The following is a 19,762-nucleotide window of genomic DNA, read 5'->3' as shown; positions in this document are numbered from 1 at the left end:
GATTTTTGTTTTAGATTCCGTGTACCTATGATAAAAATTACAGACTTCTACATGCTTTGTAAGTAGGAAAACCTGCAAAATCAGCAGTGTATCAAATACTTGTTCTCCCCACTGTATATATATATATATATATATATATATATATGGGTGCCAGCAACTGTACCTTTCATTATTTAATAGATTGTCACTTTTACAGTTACCATTAAGTGTATTATACAGAAGGAGGGTTCACTCAATTTATTTGGGGGAATTTATTAACTATGGCACTGCGTACATCAAGATATACATTTTCCCCTAGTAAAGTTTGTCAAAGATCTCTTCAAAGAATTCCCCGTGGCTGCTCACCTCAGGATTATTAGAGGTGTAATAAGACATTAAACAGATATCAAATAAAATACATGACATTTGAATGTACACTACATGACCAAAAGTATGTGGACACCTGCTCGTCGAACAGCTCATTCCAAATCATGGGCATTAATATGGAGTTGGTCCTCCCTTTGCTGCTATAACAGCCTCCACTCTTCTGGGAAGGCTTTCCACTAGATGTTGGAACATTGCTGCGGGGACTTGCTTCCATTCAGCCACGAGCATTAGTGAGGTCGGGCACTGATGTTGGCCGATTAGGCCTGGCTCACAGTTGGCGTTCCAATTCATCCCAAAGGTGTTCGATGGGGTTGAGGTCAGGGCTCTGTGCAGGCCAGTCAAGTTATTCCCCACCGATCTCGACAAACCATTTCTGTACAGACCTCGCTTTGTGCATGGGGGTATTGTCATGCTGAAACAGGAAAGGGCCTTCCCCAAACTGTTGCCACAAAGTTGGAAGCACAAAATCGTCTAGAATGTAATTGTATGCTGTAGCGTTAAGATTTCGCTTCACTGGAACTAAGGGGCCTAGCCCGAACCATGAAAAACAGCCCCAGACCATTATTCCTCCTCCACCAAAATGTACAGTTGGCACTATGCATTTGGGCAGGTAGCGTTCTCCTGGCATCCCCCAAAGCCAGATTTGTCCGTCGGACTGTCAGATGGTGAAGCGTGATTCATCACTCCAGAGAACATGTTTTCACTGCTCCAGAGTCCAATAGCTGTGAGCTTTACACCACTCCAGCCGACACTTGGCATTGCGCATGGTGATCTTAGGCTTGTGTGCGACTGCTCGGCCATGGAAACCCATTTCATGAAGCTCCCGACGAACAGTTCTTGTGCTGACATTGCTTCCAGAGGCAGTTTGGAACTCGGTAGTGAGTTTTGCAACCGAGGACAGACGATTTTTACGCGCTTCAGCACTCGGCGGTCCCGTTCTGTGAGCTTTTGTGGCCTACCACTTCGCGGCTGAGCCGTTGTTGCTCCTAGATGTTTCCACTTCACAATAACAGCACTTACAGTTGACCGGGGCAGCTCTAGCAGGGCAGAAATATGACGAACTGACTTGTTGGAAAGGCGGCATCCTATGACGGTGCCACGTTGAAAGTCACTGAGCTCTTCAATAAGGCCATTCTACTGCCAATGTTTGTCTATGGAGATTTCATGGCTGGGTGCTCGATTTTATACACCTGTCAGCAACGGGTGTGGCTGAAATAGCCGAATCCACTAATTTGAAGGGGTGTCCACATACTTTTGTATATATAGTGTTGCAACAATATGCTTCCAGTGTATTTATAGTCCCAAAAATCATTCATGAAAATTTAATCACGAAAAGAGTAAAGACAATTGACGAAAACAAGCACCACATGAGGATGCCACCTGCAATATTCCTCTAATATGAAAAGATCAGACAATCAAATGAAACAAAGCTCGATTTAACTTTGTCAAAATAAACATGTTACATTATCTAGCCATAGAACACCATGGTTCTTCGTTACGGTAATCACCATTTTTCTTAAGGACGATTCCTTGCCCTAAATCATTTTGGTCAGCCCAATCCATAGTTAATCATTTTGACCCATGATGTTTTCAAAGCAGGTAACTGCTTTCTTGTCATGAGTACTCCAAAAAGTTCCTGATGTATCATACATACTCGTCAGCATACAGATCATTACAGTAGATGTAGTGTACAATTGTGCTCCTAAAAGACACCATTCAAAGTCTGATAAACTGACAAACAGTTCAGTGGAGACACATTCAATGATGATAAAACAGAATCTAAAGTATAGACATATGAAAGCTAGATGTAACAATAATTTTCTATTCAGTCTAGTTCTCCCAATCTGCTGGGGTGTCACAAGCGCTCTACAAGTGCAAGTACCGGAGGTGTTTTGAGAAAGTGCTTTGTCCATTTACAAGCAGAACACATGATACAGAGCATTTACAACTTATACAAAAACAAAAAAATAACAACCAACCATCAAAATATTAAATAATTATGTTTTAAAAGTACAAATATTATTGTAATTTTGTTGGTTCATTTTCAGATGTTGCAAATAGAACCCATTGCATGACAACAGTGACAACATGAGAGAATTGTCTAGAATCAATCAACTTGACTTTTTAGATGGTAACAAACAAAGTACAGACAAATGGTTGTCTATGGCAGGAAAAATATACTTGTATAAAAGGTCAAGTAAAAAAGCAGCATAGTTGTATTCAATTATCTGAGAGCAAATATATTCAACATGGGTCTTTGGTTAAAAAAAGTATTGCTGGGGCATTTGTATGTACAGCATTGGAGCTAAATATAATTTGTGTCTTTGTAAAATGGTACAGCCACGTCAAATTACTTTCAGACAGCTCGGTGTTAGGATATGAAGAGCCATACATGTATACATTGTGCCAATATTGGTTCTGGCGTACTGTATATCTAAGCTGCCAGCTGGATACTTAATTTAGCCTCAAAACAATAATATACATATCAGTATTGCACACAGCCACTATAATCTTCTATTGTTCAGAGGACCTATGCATATTTATTTTATTTAACATATCTGATATGTTCCAATAGCATGGCAGAATTAGATTTTTTGCTGCACAAAAGTTTCAAGTTTGATGATGATCCGTGCTGTACATTCCATCACTCTCATTGCAACCTCAGACGTGAATCTGTCATTGGGGATCTGGGGAAAGGGTAAGAGGTCAGGATAGCGAGTTCTTAGGCTGTCCACGCCATATCCCTCCAAGATGTTGACATCCTTGGCAAGTCCTGTTAGCTGTGGGTTGTACTCCTCCACTTTCTGTGCCAGTGATGTGGGTTTCACATCCTTGTCTGACTTCCCTCTGACAGAATAGTCTGCAGCTATCAAGGCTAGTTTCGTAGCCAGGTAGCATTTGAAACACACCCACTCATTGGCATTTTTGTGAAGGTCATTCCGTGCAGCAGAAAAGTTGGCTCTTGCTTGCCTGAGCCACCTGCGGGCTTCCACAGGATTGCCAACAGACTTGAAGGTCGGGGGCACAAAGAAGCGATTAGAATGTGACGAACCTGCATAAGTAGTGAACTGCTCCCGGAACTGCTGTTTCTCAGACCTATGGCTTGTTGCCTCTTGGTTCCACGATGTGTAAAATCTTTGAAATGAAAACTTCTCTGACTGGAAGCGGGTGGAAGACTTTGAGAAAGTTCTCCTGGATGCTCTGTCAGTGTTCTGCTGATCTGTCAGAGTCTGCTTCTCCATCCTGTTGATTTCATTCTGTAAGTGCTTGAAGACCTCTGTAGCTACATCTAGATTCTCTGCATTCTTGTCTGGATGCCACTTGAGATACAACCGGCGAATTATCTTCTTCCTTTCCGTTTCAGCGAGCTTCCAAGCTTGCTCAATAACTAAGGTCACGTCTTTTAGGATTTCTGGCAATGCACTAAGTCTTATCTTTTTGGGAGATTGTTTTGTGGGAGGGACTTTGTGATTTTCCTTTCTAGTAAAAAGGGGAGGCACCAATCGTGGACCAGGACCAGGAGAGCGACATTCTGGGGGGGTTGTTGGAGTCGATGGGGCGCTGCTGTCTCGGATATGAGTACTTTCCTCTTGTCTAGAGAATTTGTACAGATCAAGAGAACTTACTATTTTGTACTCACTATATCCAATGTCAATTTGGAAGCATTTCCCAAGGAAGCTTGGGTTGTCCTCCTCTTCTTTCTCCACTTCTTGAACAATGATGGCATACGTATATGTGGGCTGATATCCGCCATAGACATCCCCTCCTTCAGAGTCCACAAGGTAACCCACATATTCTCCTGGGTAAAACACATTCATTGGATCCATGAGGAGTATATGGTGTATCTCAGCTGGTATGGGTGTCCCAGGGAGAGGAAGCTCGAGTTTTGAGGGCTCTGTGGAGTCATACTTGACGCCAAGGTTGTCCAGCTTCTCTGTGATTCTGTAGATGTCGTTACAGCCCAGCATAGCAATTAGATAGGAGGTGTCAGATATCAAGTTGTCTGTTGCAGATTTTAGTGTCATCGCCAGCGCTAAGAGAAAATTAATGTCTTTGCTGTCTGAGTGTTGGATGTAGAGATGAATCACAGCTGTCCCGTACCTTTTCAGGAAGGCAAGTGTTTCACTCCGGCTGTGTGGGATAGGGCTGCAACCTTTGACTCTTAGTGTTGTCTGGAGTTTCTCAAAACAAGACACCTTCAAACCCTCACAAAGTGCTTTGCACAATCGTATGGCTTTTTCCTCATTCACAAGGAATGCATTGTCATTTTCATGCTTCATTATTCGTATCAGTCCTGTGATGAACTGTTCTGATGACAGTAGAAGCTGAAGGCGACCCTGAAGCGAACAGAAAGCTCCAAACTGGCACATTTTGGGAGACTCCTCATCCAGCTGCTCCTCAAGGATACTACTCAGGAGTCTTGGCCTTAGCTTCTGTGGGAGCAGCATGATCAGCTTTGTGTGGAAGGAATGATCCTTGCCAAGATAACACTGACTCATGTCCACAAGCATCTGAACGCCTACATTACCCTGAATTCTGCTCTTGTAGTGTGGGGCATCGTCAAACACTAAACTGTTGGATTTGGCTAATCTACCATCGTGACTTGGCAGGTAAAATATCAAATCTCTGAGGCTCTCAAGGTCTTTGCGTATTTGAACTGGGTCATTCTGTAGGCTTTTGAATAGCCCTGAGACAGCCCTTTTCACAGTTCTCATTTCATTCGGGTCAAGCTGCTTACCCTCTGAATTTCTGTAAATGCGGCACAGCACTTCAACGTATTGTTTTGTTGATACAACATCCTCTGTGCCCAAAAGCTTAAACAGCTGATGAAAGATGCCAAGCTCTAGTGGTAGTTTGTATAGGTATGGCTTGAAGTCAGATTCATTGTCCAAGTTGATGACAACCTCCTCTGGCTTTAGAAGTTTCCAGCCCTCCTCAACCATGACAAAACTCACCCCTCGTAGCTGGAAGCGAAATTCTCTTTTATCTGCATTGAGAAATTCGTAGGTGGATCTCAAGACTTTGTTTCTTGTTTTCACCATGTCATCGTCAGGATTGGATATGTTGCAGATATTTTTGCAGTTGCTTATCACTTTGTCCAAGGGAGGTTCCAAGTTGACACTTAACATGGTCAGCACTAAGTCCAGTTGTTCTTGGCCAGTCAGCGTGCTTCCCTCCTGGTCTTTAATGGCTACTGGTGTGGCCTTCTCTGGGAGAATGGGACATGATGTCCATAGTAATTGAATGATATCAGTTTGCTTGAATTTTGGATTGACTTGAGACCCACTGAAACGTATCAGAGGGAGAGTGCCATTCATCTCTTGGAATTGAGCATGGAGCCGGATCAGCTCAGTGGGTGCACGCTCAGGACAAAGGAATGCTATCATTGACAGCTCTTTGAGGAAAGCGCCAACAAATAGGTCTGTCCTCTCATTGAATATGTGGTTAAGGAGAACATCAACAATCATTTGGGCTTTTTCTTTGGACCAGTTCTCTGTTTGAGCTTTGATGCTGACTTCTTTTGCATACTGGAGAATTTGCTGCTGAGAGACAATGTGTTTGAGACCTATATTCCTTAGGAATGTGATCCATGAGGTGAGAAATGCTGTCCCATTTTTTGGCTTTGACACTTGCTCAACCTTCTTGAAAAAGTCATTGGGTATGAATGCTTTTGGAGGGAGCATCACTTCGAACACCTTCACTGTTTGATCATAGAACATTTTGGTAGACTTGAGTCTGTTGGTGTAGTCATAGATGAATGACAGACCTTCCAGTTTCTCATACAGATGATCCTTCATCCCACATGACTCCTCCATTGCCATAAGTCTCTCCTTCAGATAGACAAGGTGCTCAATTTTGGCCTCGTATGACAAGCTGTCAAACTTTGGTAGGAGATGCCTCAGGTAGACTTCCAGATCATCAATTGGGGAACATCCAAGGAAACTGTACAGTTCCTTCAATTGTGGATTGTCTGCGAGAAAGGCGAAGGATGTTGTGTGGGCCCATTTTTCCATATCTGCAGAGGGAATGCTTTTTGCCAGAACATAGCATGACCCAAAGTTTGCAATGCTGATGTATCTGCCACTGACTGCTTTAAAGCATGGGAGCAGTTTCAGAGTTTGAGCGTCTTCTTGGGTGAGGTTGATCAAATTGCAGTTGAAGTACAACAGAAGAGCCTCAAACTCTTTGTCAGCTAAACTTCCTGTTTTGAAAGCTGCCGTCTGAATCATGTACTCCAGTGCTTTCAGGATGCTGGATGGATTGTCTATGTTTGCTGTATGCTGTGCCAGAAAAGGCAGGACAGGATTCTCTTTGAAGCCTATTTTGTTGATGGCAAGCTGAATGCATCCACCTTTCATTAGGATGTGAAAGACTTTGTCATTTTGCCCGTTTGGAAAGATAGCTGCGCTTATCAAACTCAGGGGTAGTAACACGTCGTGATCAGGGACAATCAACTTGTTGCTTGAAACCATGAATTTGATTCCTGGCAGCAAAGCCCAGTCTTTCAGTAGGTCGAGTACAGTCTCAAAATTTGGTTTGATGCCTGCCTGCTCTTCCTTGACTGCAATGTTCTCACTGATGAAGTGCCACGCACCTTTCAGCCAAGACTCACTGACGTAGCTGTCTCGCCACTTCACAGGGATCCTTGTTCTGTATTCACGCGGTAGAACAGAACTCAACAGTTCCCCAAAACTGCTGATGTCGAAGACCTTTGCAACACCTAAATTCATCAGGATATTGTTGTACTTCATGTACAGTGTGTTCATGAACAGCTCTTTCCTTGATGAGACCAGTTCATGGTGTGTTGACAGAAACTTTGGTTTCTTGGAATCAAACACCTGGAGTATGTTGTCCATTGTCATCATCAGTGGTAACCCCTCTATGTTGATTTTATCCTCCTCTACGTCTTTGAAGCAGTAGTCAACCAGAAGCTTCAGGCTGTGGAAGAGCTTGTAATTTGACTGCTGGAGTCGACAGGGAAGTTTCCCAACTTGGCAAGATGTGTCTGGGGATGAGAATGTGAGGAGAAAGTTTCGTACATCCTCTGGGGTAACATAGCTCACGGGAATGCCTGCATCATCCAAACAGAAGTAAAGATTGGCTGTTTCGTCACAACTGTGGACCAAGTTGAAGCCCACATCCAAAAGCAGGGCCTTGAGTCGGAAGACATTTTCTGCAACAGACTTGCGTGAGGAGATGTTGTATTCTGTGTTTTTCAGATGTTGAAGTTCATCCTGCAGCAGATTGTCAAAGAATGCGCGACCTTTGTTTGCAGAGGATGTGTTCACCCAGGAGATGTATATGGCAGAGTGCATGTCTGTGTTGTCAATGTGGGGAGCCCTAACGACAGGAAGGAGACGTTTCAGGTCAGCATGAATGCAGGTGTACACTGCTTTGACAAGACAGTACCAATCTGGCTGGATGTCAAGTCTGTTGACTGGGAAGAAGTACAGGAATTTCCTCAAAGTGTCTTTGACGATGTGAATTGGTGTTCCCTGTAACACAGTCATGGTGGGATCGGGTCCTGGGAAGTATCGTCTTTTCAGCTGAATCAAAAGCTCCACATAGGCAGGAGCTATCAAAAATGTCATCAAGTTGTTGTTCCAGTCACTCCTCACTCCTACTCCATTGTCATCTCTCCATAGGTTTCTCCTGGCAGAATCTAAGGCAAAATGACCATTAACATGAAAGGGCAAGCCAGTCTCCAATGAAAGGGGCAGAAAGCAGAATGCTCTGTGGGGCTTCTTGTAGTTGTGGCTTACACATGCAGCCACCCCTCCACGTGGAAAGAGAGTAATGTCTTCATTTTTGTGGGCTGAAATCACACCCTTTGAGACTTTCTCTATGCAGGAGAAGCCAGATCGATTGCAGACCATCCAAGTTGTTCGATTGCCATCTGAGTCCTCTATATCAATTGAGTAGGTTATCTGCTGGACTGGGATTTGAGTGAGCTGCTTCTTTTTTGTCACACTATCCACCACTGAGGCATGAAATTGCTTGCGTTTTAGACGGTCACCATCTGTGATTTTAGCAGTCACAGAGTATAGCACCTTCAGGTCACCTGTAGCTTTCTCTATTTCACAGATGGAAATTTTCTCCATGTGGTTGAGGAACATGAGGAGTTCTGCCCCATCGGTTTTTAGTTTATCCAGAAGGTTTTGCACCATTCTGTCTGATGCAGGAACAGAGCTGATCTCTGATATTTTGGCCATTTCTGTTGAGCGTATGGGGAATCTGAACATTGTGCATCGTTCAAGCCTGAAATGAGATCCCAGGTAAAGATTTAGCACATCAGAGAATTGAGATCTGAAGTCAGAATCCAAGTCCCTAAACATTCTTCCAGGACTAACAGATGTCGCCCCGGGTGCATATCGTGCATGTGGATCGAAGATGCAAAGAATATCATTGTTTGAAATGAAAGACGGGCAGTCTGTGATGTGATACACAGAGTTGAATCCTATGCCATATTGTCCAGTTTTGCCAGGATTTGCTTCTTTTGTTCCTCTTCCTAGGTTCTGGATTCCTCTGACATCATCCTCAGTGAAAGGCTGATTGTTGTAGACACAGAGTGATGGGCCTTGCATTGGCAACCATTTGTCATCAAATATTCTGTCTGTGGGGTGGGTTCTTGGATCAAAAACAAAGTAGATTTCAGTGGCTTTAGCATCATCTGCATTCTGCAGGAGCTCCTTTAGCATTTCTTTTTCTGATGGGTAAGCGTTGAGGATACTTTTAATTCTACTTGTGAGTTTCTCTTTTTGTCCAAACTCACTTCCAAGTGTAGTGAAGCAGATATTTGAGGCATACCTTTCCAGGGCTTTGTGACGTTTGGGAACTGCTCCTAATTTCACAGCAACCTCTCTTGGAATATCTGCATGGCAATATTTCACAGTTGTGTCTCTGACTTTGATCCAAGGACAGTCATTGTAACACAGAGACTTTGATGGCTGCAGTGTAAGATGGGTGTCAGGAAGGAGAATTTCCCCATAGGTAGCTTGGCAGAATTCTTGGTTTTTGTCTCTGATTAAGCCCCATATTCCTTCACTAATGATTCTGCGAGAGAGCTGAAAGTCATCCTCAGAGAGGGATCTTCTCCCACACTCCCTTTTCACTAATTCAAGGACTGCTGAAAAGTTCTCAACTGTGAAGCTTGACTGAACCCCAACATTCTCAAAGAGCTCACGGCAACTGTTTCTGTACTTGTTGGGAAGCTGGTAGAGATATGGTGCTGCATCAAAGTTCTGGTAGAATGCAACTTTGGAGGGCTCAACGTAAGTGTTCTCCACCAGAATGGAGCAGAAGGTTTTCAGTTCCTCATTGATCTGTGTCTTTGCTTTGGCATCCTGGAGCATTTCTTCATGTAGGTATTTGTAGCAGGCATTGGTGATATTTTCCTGATACAAAGTAACTCCGTCAAATGACTTAGCAAGTTCCTTAAGTTGACTGACAACTAGTCCAACTGTTGGCTTTCTTATCAATCCGAGAGAGTCTTTTACAGCCAATGTGATCGGACCGCACCCTTTGAAAGATGGAGAGTTCTCATTAAGGATGGGTTTCATCAAGCACACTGTGTCCTGGTGGTCAGTCGTAAAGAGCTCTTTGGCAGAAAACATGGTGGACGGGGGGAAAGTATTCCCATGCCATGGTAGTGAAAACCCTGCAGGCTTTGTCAGAAATGGAAAGAACTTTATGTCCTGTAGCTTCTCCAGTTGTTTACCTGCTCCTGAGTCTGCCATTTTCAGCTTCTCATCACTGAGACTGAGAATAATGCTGCTCCGAAGACATGCAGCAGTGTGATCATTTTCATTTAGATCGAACACAGATTCAGCACGTTCAATCAAATCATCCCAAGAGAGGTCATCTTTGACCATTCCCAGCTGTACTAGCTTGACCAAGCACACTGGATTCATGTAGTCTTTTGAGGTTCCTTCTGGAAATCTTCCATCATCAGCGTTGTACAGTTTTGCAACTCTTCCTTCTGGATGGATTAGTCTGGATGGTATGACTAATTGCTGATTGGGGCCAGAGCATGGGATGCATGGAGTCTCTCTAAGAATTGATGCAAATTCGTCCAGTTTGCCATTCAAGACATAATGCATTAGTGGGTCACGAAGTTCTTTGTCGATGTCTTGGATATGGGGGAAAAATACATCTAAGAAGAACTGCTTTTCAGTCAGGGTGTTCTCTATCAGCTTCCCTTTGCATCCAGCATCATCAAAACCTTCCTTGACCCAGTCAGGCAGCTCAACAGCACAGAGGTCTTGCGAGCCGCTCTTCTTGAGATATTTTAGGAATATCTTGAAGGCAGCAGGACCAATGTCTGGTCTACAGAGCAGGGAGTCATCTAGGAATCTGACATACTTGATTGATACCCAGGTTTTGCCATCTGAGAAAACTTTTGCATGGTCCCTGTCCCCCCCTTTGGCGATCTCTTGATAGACTCCTTGGCTGATCACTGTGAAATCATCGTGTACTACACTTGGATCAGGCCATGCTACATAGTAGCTGTAGTCAAGCAGTTCTCCACTTTCTGCCATTGAACGCAGCATATTGAGTGCTGCTAGGTATGCCTGGACGATCACGTGTCTCATGAACACTGAGTTCCAGTGTCCTTTGGTGTCTGTCTTCCAGATCTCTTTGCGGTTAGATGTCACAGCAAAACAGCCGTTTATGTGGACTGGCAAACCTGTTTTGATTCTGAGAGGTAAATAGCAAAACACCTCTCCTATCGGGTTGATGTGATTGGTGTTATCCTTCACTGTCCATTTTCGATTCTCCTCCTCTGAGAGCAGAACAGCTACACCCCCACAAGGCACTAGTCCAAGTCGTTTTCCGCTCTCACCAAGTGAAAATTTGAGAGCTTCGGTCACATCCATACATGAACAAATGAGCCAGTTTGTGAGATCAACTGCCTTTTGCGGCATTTCGTCTGTGAGTCGTCTGTTTTTTCCGTCTTTGGCAGCCATTTCAAAGTATGAGGAAGGATCCTCCTCTGAACCTCTGAAAAGGGGTGACTGGAGATCAACTATGCGCTTGAACACATTGTGAAACTCCTCCACCACAATGCGTATGATACAGCCAGACTTGGGAGTGTCAGCTGGTACCCTGTTGGTGGCTGCTACCTTTTTCATGACTTTTGCTGCAGATTTCAGGATGCTCAGAGGTCCATATGCAGCTTTGGATGACCATACACTTTTGTTGATAGTAACAACATCCTGTGCTGCTGCTGGATTGGGCTCTTCATATTTCAGGTACTTCAGTACCATGGAGCCAACATGCTGAGTGAAGAGAATGAGCCGGTGGCCACATATGCTGAACTCATCAACAAGTGAGTAGATGTCTGGGGTGTTGTAGTAGACACTGCTGATTTCACTCACTGATGCTTCTTGCTCAGTCCTGAAGGGGAGTCTGAACAGTGTTCCATCGTACTTGTATGGAGACTCTTGTGCAAGAGGAAGTTGGCAATTGAAGACATTGATGAAGGGTTTGAATTGATTGGGGAACTTTCGCAGCCGTTTCTGTTGTTTGCTCCAGTTGATCTTAATTCCCGGGTTTGACCTGTCTTTAATGTGCTTGCTGATGTGGTTGATGTTTGGATCGAACATGATCATGAACTCTCTGCTCATTATGATGGGGATGTCAGTGATGTGATAAACTGAGTTGAAACCTAGGCCAAATTTGCCAACTTTGTCTGCCTCACATCTCTTCATTGACCCACCTAACCTTGTTATGTTCAGAAAGTCAGTGTCAGAGAATGTAGAGTTGTTGAATGACCACAAGGAGGGGCCATGGCATATAATCATGCCAGGGTCAAGCAGGTTCTCTCGAATGTCAATATTCTTCCGCATGTCTATCAGGAAGCTACACTCTGTAGCACTCGCATCATCAGCATTTTGAAGAAGTTCTTTGAAAATATCTGCGACAGATGGATATTCTTCTAGAATGTTCTTTATTCTCACTGTCAGAGGCTCCCGTTGGCCTGATTGTTCAAAGCCAAGGTTTTCTGGGTTTATGAGTCTCGTACTCAAACATGGCACGTTCAGCCATTCTGCTGTTTTCATGGGGATGTCATCATGGACTAAAATAATGGGCTCTGATGTATCATCAAGCAAGTCATGTAGATCCTCCACTTTAATGTCGCAGTAGGTGCATTCATGAATGGGTTTCATGGCCAGTTTGCTTGGATCCTTGTAGCAAAGGATTGGTACATACATGTCAATGTCCACAGAAATTTGACTGTTATACAGCCATCTCAGAATATTTATCAGGAGGAGGAGATCATGCTTACTTTCCTCTTTAGTCATTTCTTCCTCACACCTTTGCCTTACTGTTTTGATCACATCGAACACATGGCTTGGGACAACCTCTTCGACAGAACCACAGAATTTGAAAAGTTTGTGAAACTTTGCAATGGTCTTTGGCAAAGAGTACAGGTAGGGTTGCAAATCAAGGTCAGAAATGGGTTTTAGAACTGTGTGGCTAGGTGATGAAAAGGTCTTGCCAGTCCACACCCAATCAAATGGCAGTGACTTCATTGCCTCTCTTGCATCTTCAAGGTGTGCTTGCATGAAGTCATAAATCTCAATAAGGATCTGTTGGAATTGATACCAGTCTTCTGTGGTAAATGCTTGAGATCTGTGCCAGTCATTCACTGCCTTTAAATGCTGTAACACTTGATCAATCTGTGGCTCTATAGATAACTTCAGGGCCTTCTTCATGCCGGCAGAAGTGCGCTCCACAAGTGCAACTGAAGAACCTACTAGCACTGCATGGGATATATTGCACATTTCTGAGAATGAGCAGATGTTATGGGTGTCTCCCATCCAGGCAAGGGACTTTGGGTAATTTACAGGTCTGTCCTTGCAGACTGGCACCCATTTCAGTTTTTTCAAGGACGTCTGAGCTTCTGAAGACTTTACCAGCTTGGTTTGTCTATTCAGTATTTGCAGCAGTGTTTTTGCTTTCTGTATAACTGGTTCCCATTCTGGCTCATTGCCACCTTGTAATTCCTCGATCTTCTGTGCCACCTGAAGTACATCTTTTTCGCTGAGTTGTACTTCATTTTTCAGTCCAAGTTGTCTCAGTGAATGTAGCATATCAGGAGATGATGTGTATGTACTTGTGGGAAACCTATTCTTCTCCTCCATGTAGAAAAGATTCTGTAAAATCTCCAGCTCAGGGTCAAAAAGGTCTGTAGCTGCAACAGATTTCCCTGCAGATGTATGAATGAACTTCAGAGCTGAAAGCCATCCAATCACAGCTTTGTTTTCATTCTTTAGGAATGACAGATGCTTAAGGGCCCAGAGCATGATTTTAGTGATATCCTCTTTTGAATAAAACCCTTTCTCCATGTCTTGAACAACCAACTTCAAGCAGTCAGTGGTTTTCACCTGTTCCACGTTCAGCATCTTAATGAGACGAATGGATGCCTCATCACTGCAGCCCACAACATTGATGGATAGTTTGACGTTTGGTGGATACTTGGAGGTATGGTGTAAAGCCCTGGCTCCTCTCAGTGAGGTATATGTTGGGATGCCTTTCTCTGAACAGGGCCCTACTTTCTCAAAGATGGTCAGCTCCAGGAGGATACGCTTCTCTTTCTCTGTGATGTCAGACAGCCCTGCCAGGAAGTCCCTCAGTGCCACTTTCTGTTTACTTGAGAACGATGAGACCAGGCTGGCCACTCTCTGGGTTGACGACCTGTCCATGATTTGCAGTAGCATACTGGGAGATGAAGGATGGATGTAGTTCTTCAACAGAGGATGCTGCAAACACAGGTCCAACTTTTTCATCACTACTACTCCAAGTTTTTTCATGATTTCAAGAAGGCTTTCAGAAAGTGGGGCCTCCTCCTCATCCACAATGATAATAGGGGATGGAGTTTTGAGACGATGGAGCTCGATTGAGTCCACACTTTCTTCCAGGGGCACATTTGGGATCAAAGGCATGTCTTCAAACGTACTAAGGTCATCAGCAAAGTTAATATACAGATGCTTCCAAACCATCTTTAACCAAGAGCGTGTAGGATGCTTCTTCTCTCGGTTCCCATGGTCCCACTGGACTGTGAAGTCTCTGGTAGGCCAGACTGTTGAGAGGATCTCCTTTATGAGTCGAGCTGACCGTTCAGGTGTTAGCACTTGTACCTGAGTGCAGGGTCTTCCTGTAGAAGACAGAAAAACACAAGTTAATATAAACCTTAATGATGACTTTCTCAATGATAATTTATAGGAACTACATATATAGAAGCCCAAAGTTTCATTTAACAATGTTTGTCCTGCAGGCATTCTAGGTGATTTATTAGCTTTACTGCACAGCCCAAGGTTCATTCCCATCAACACCACCTGTATCAACAAGATATATTTGCATTTTGTACCTGCAATGTAGTAGGGATCAACAGGACATTAGAAAATCAAGTTGAATCAAATATGATAATTTGCATCAAGACCATATGGGCTTAATTAGGCAAACAACAAGCATTTCATTACAAATATTTATACTTAATAGAATTTGATTAACTACAACACTCAAAAAATCCAAAGCACAGCAAACCATAACAACTACATTAAGTTATCCGTGGCAAGCATAACACACACTTATCAAGCTAATATTTAGTAGACTCAATGTCACATCACAAGACTGCCATCAAATTCTGCAATGAGTTCTAACTAAATGACTGATACACATAAAGATTGTGCGAATTCCTGCAGCAAAGACAAAGTGCGTTCCAGTGACATGTTAGAATTCACACTGCCAGAGAGACACACTTGTCTGGGAACTCACACAGCTAAACAAATACAAAAACATTATGGGCACTATGAAATGTGACGTGTTTCAAATTAGATGGAAGGGAACATACTATTTCAAATGCTCCCACTTCCAAAAATGTATTCTATTCAGACTTTATCAATGTTGAGGCAATGTTAGCTACTGTTCACATTAAATGTATGATACAGATTAGATTAGAGTTTGCATAGTGCCCATTAAAACAATGTATTGGTTTGGGTTAATGTCAAAAATTATTCCGGGACACAACACCACATGTCAAAGTACCTACCTGAACACCCCCAAAGAAATTGTTGCACTGCAATTACATTTAAATTACATGTTTTAGACATTTAGGTTAGCGCGTTGATAACTATTTCAACTTAAATGTAACTACAGTGAGGGAAGAAAGTATTTGATCCCCCAGCTGATTTTGTACGTTTGCCCACTGACAAAGACATGATCAGTCTATAATTTTAATGGTAGGTTTATTTGAACAGTGAGAGACAGAATAACAACAAAAAAATCCAGAAAAACGCATATCAAAAATGTTATACATTGATTTGCATTTTAATGAGGGAAATAAGTATTTGACCACCTCTCAATCAGAAAGATTTCTGGCTCCCAGGTGTCTTTTATACAGGTAACGATCTGAGATTAGGAGCACACTCTTAAAGGGAGTGCTCCTAATCTCAGCTTGTTACCTGTATAAAAGACACCTGTCCACAGAAGCAATCAATCAATCAGATTCCAAACTCTCCACCATGGCCAAGACCAAAGAGCTCTCCAAGGATGTCAGGGACAAGATTGTAGACCTACACAAGGCTGGAATGGGCTACAAAACCATCGCCAAGCAGCTTGGTGAGAAGGTGACAACAGTTGGTGCGATTATTCGCAAATGGAAGAAACACAAAATAACTGTAAATCTCCCTCAGCCTGGGGCTCCATGCAAGATCTCACCTCGTGGAGTTGCAATGATCATGAGAACGGTGAGGAATCAGCCCAGAACTACACGGAAGGATCTTGTCAATGATCTCAAGGCAGCTGGGACCATAGTCACCAAGAAAACAATTGGTAACACACTAAGCCGTGAAGGACTGAAATCCTGCAGCGCCCGCAATGTCCCCCTGCTCAAGAAAGCACATATACAGGGCCGTCTGAAGTTTGCCAATGAACATCTGAATGATTCAGAGGAGAACTGGGTGAAAGTGTTGTGGTCAGATGAGACCAAAATGGAGCTCTTTGGCATCACCTCAACTCGCCGTGTTTGGAGGAGGAGGAATGCTGCCTATGACCCCAAGAACACCATCCCCACCGTCAAACATGGAGGTGGAAACATTATGCTTTGGGCTTGTTTTTCTGCTAAGGGGACAGGACAACTTCACCGCATCAAAGGGACAATGGACGGGGCCATGTACCGTCAAATCTTGGGTGAGAACCTCCTTCCCTCAGCCAGGGCATTGAAAATGGGTCGTGGATGGGTATTCCAGCATGGCAATGACCCAAAACACACGGCCAAGGCAACAAAGGAGTGGCTCAAGAAGAAGCACATTAAGGTCCTGGAGTGGCCTAGCCAGTCTCCAGACCTTAATCCCATAGACAATCTGTGGAGGGAGCTGAAGGTTCGAGTTGCCAAACGTCAGCCTCGAAACCCTAATGACTTGGAGAAGATCTGCAAAGAGGAGTGGAACAAAATCCCTCCTGGGATGTGTGCAAACCTGGTGGCCAACTACAAGAAACGTCTGACCTCTGATTGCCAACAAGGTTTTTGCCACCAAGTACTAAGTCATGTTTTGCAGAGGGGTCAAATACTTATTTCCCTCATTAAAATGCAAATCAATTGAAAACATTTTTGACATGCGTTTTTCTGGATATTTTTGTTGTAATTCTGTCTCTCACTGTTCAAATAAACCTACCATTAAAATTATAGACTGATCATGTCTTTGTCAGTGGGCAAACGTACAAAATCAGCAGGGGATCAAATACTTTTTTCCCTCACTGTACATCCTGTGATTCCCAAAAATCAAATCAAATCAAATGTATTTGTCACATGCGCCGAATACAACAGGTGTAGACCTTACAGTAAAATGCTTACTTACAAGCCATTAACCAACAATGCAGTTTTAAGAAAGAATATCAAAAGAAATCACAAAAAAATACATTATAAAATAATAAGAACTAAAAGTAACAAATAATTAAAGCGCAGGAATAAAAATAACAATAGCGAGGCTATAAACAGGGGGTACCGGTACCGAGTCAATGTGCGGGGGCACCGGTTAGTCGAGGTAATTGGGGTAAAATGTACATGTAGGTAGAGTTATTAAAGTGAATATGCATAGATAATAAGCAGAGAGTAGCAGCAGCGTAAAAGAGGGGTGGGAGGGGGGGCAATGCAAATAGCCTGGGTAGCCATTTGATTAGATGTTCAGGAGTCTTACGGCTTGGGGGTAGAAGCTGTTTAGAAGCCTCTTGGACCTAGACTTGGCGCTCCGGTACATCTTGCCATGCGGTAGCAGAGAGAACATTCTATGACTAGGGTGGCTGGAGTCTTTGACAATTTTTAGGGCCTTCCTCTGACACCGCCTGGTATAGAGGTCCTGGATGGCAGGAAGCTTGTCCCCAGTTATGTACTGGGCCGTACGCACTACCCTCTGTAGTGCCTTGCGGTCGGAGGCCGAGCAGTTGCCATACCAGGCAGTGATGCAACCAGTCAGGATGCTCTCGATGGTGCAGCTGTAGAACCTTTTGAGGATCTGAGGACCCATGCCAAATCTTTTCAGTCTCCTTAGCGGGAATAGGTTTTGTCTTGCCCTCTTCATGACTGTCTTGGTGTGCTTGGACCATGTTAGTTTGTTGGTGATGTGGACACCAAGGAACTTCAAGCTCTCAACCTGCTCCACTACAGCCCCATCAATGAGAATGGGGTTGTGCTCGGTCCTCTTCTTTTTCCTGTAGTCCACAATCATCTCCTTTGTCTTGATCACGTTGAGGGAGAGGTTGTTGTCCTGGCACCACACAGCCAGGTCTCTGACCTCCTCCCTATAGGCTGTCTCGTCGTTGTCGTTGATCAGGCCTACCACTGTTGTGTCATCGGCAAACTTAATGATGGTGTTGGAGTCGTGCCTGGCCATGCAGTCATGAGTGAACATGGAGTACACAGGAGGGTACTGAGCATGCACCCCTGAAGGGCCCTCGTGTTGAGGATCAGCGTGGCGGATGTGTTGTTACCTACCCTTACCACCTGGGGGCGGCCCATCAGGAAGTCCAGGATCCAGTTGCAGAGGGAAGTGTTTAGTCCCAGGGTCCTTAGCTTAGTGATGAGCTTTGAGGGCACTATGGTGTTGAACGCTGAGCTGTAGTCAATGAATAGCATTCTCACATAGGTGTTCCTTTTGTCCAGGTGGGAAAAGGGCAGTGTGGAGCGCAATAGATATTGCATCATCTGTGGATCTGTTGGGGCGATATGCAAATTGGAGTGGGTCTAGGGTTTCTGGGATAATGGTGTTGATGTGAGCCATGACCAGCCTTTCAAAGCACTTCATGGCTACAGACGTGAGTGTTACGGGTCGGTAATCATTTAGGCAGGTTACCTTAGTGTTATTGGGCACAGGGACTATGGTGGTCTGCTTGAAACATGTTGGTATTACAGACTCAGACAGGGAGAGGTTGAAAATGTCAGTGAAGACACTTGCCAGTTGGTCAGCGCATGCTCGGAGTACACGTCCTGGTAATCCGTCTGGCCCTGCGGACTTGTGAATGTTGACCTGTTTAAAGGTCTTACTCACATCGGCTACGGAACAGCTGATGCTCTCATACATGTTTCAGTGTAACTTGCCTCGAAGCAAGCATAGAAGTAATTTAGCTCGTCTGGTAGGCTCGTGTCACTGGGCAGCTCGCAGCTGTGCTTCCCTTTGTAGTCTGTAATAGTTTGCAAGCCCTGCCACATCCGACGAGCGTCGGAGCCGGTGTAGTACGATTCGATCTTAGTCCTGTATTGACGCTTTGCCTGTTTGATGGTTTGTCAGAGGGCATAGCGGGATTTCTTATAACCTTCCGGGTTAGAGTCCCGCTCCTTGAAAGCGGCAGCTCTACCCTTTAGCTCAGTGCGGATGTTGCCTGTAATCCATAGCTTCTGGTTGGGGTATGTACGTACAGTCACTGTGGGGACGACGTCATCGATGCACTTATTGATGAAGCCAGTGACTGATGTGGTACACTCCTCAATGCTTTCGGAAGAATCCCGGAACATATTCCAGTCTGTGCTAGCAAAACAGTCCTGTAGCTTAGCATCTGCTTCATCTGACCACTTTTATATTGACCAAGTCACTGGTGCTTCCTGCTTTAGTTTTTGCTTGTAAGCAGGAATGTCATTATAGTTGTATAAATGTTATTTTAAAATGTAACTGTAATGGATTTTACTTTGATATACTAGTTTGCATTGATAGCAGAGGATACAATCAATCTGCCAAGAGACTGTGATGACGAGGTGGCGATTCTGAGGATGAGCCCCCAGAGCACTCATGGGTGGCTGCAGTAGCAGACAGTCAATAACTCCAAAAGCCACTGTAGGGCAGCGATCATATAACACCGCTGAGGTAGGGGAATTCTAGTGTCTCTGGCAGAGGATCATACA

At 43.9% G+C, this 19,762-nt stretch overlaps 1 protein-coding gene across 1 annotated transcript in view; it reads right to left on the bottom strand.

Moving 5' to 3' along the window:
* Positions 1–1,560: 1,560 nt before the first annotated feature.
* Positions 1,561–19,762, bottom strand: part of LOC121568029 (sacsin) — a 43,530-nt gene continuing 25,328 nt past the window's right edge. The window contains exon 10 of the mRNA XM_041878563.2: positions 1,561–14,527. Within this exon, the coding sequence (XP_041734497.2) occupies positions 2,952–14,527 (11,576 nt within the window). The 3' untranslated portion in view covers positions 1,561–2,951. The remainder of the gene's footprint in view (positions 14,528–19,762) is intronic.

This window comes from Coregonus clupeaformis, chromosome 6 (assembly GCF_020615455.1).
Source record: "Coregonus clupeaformis isolate EN_2021a chromosome 6, ASM2061545v1, whole genome shotgun sequence".
NCBI classification, from domain to species: domain Eukaryota; kingdom Metazoa; phylum Chordata; class Actinopteri; order Salmoniformes; family Salmonidae; genus Coregonus; species Coregonus clupeaformis.
This window is presented reverse-complemented; position numbering and strand designations above follow the sequence as displayed.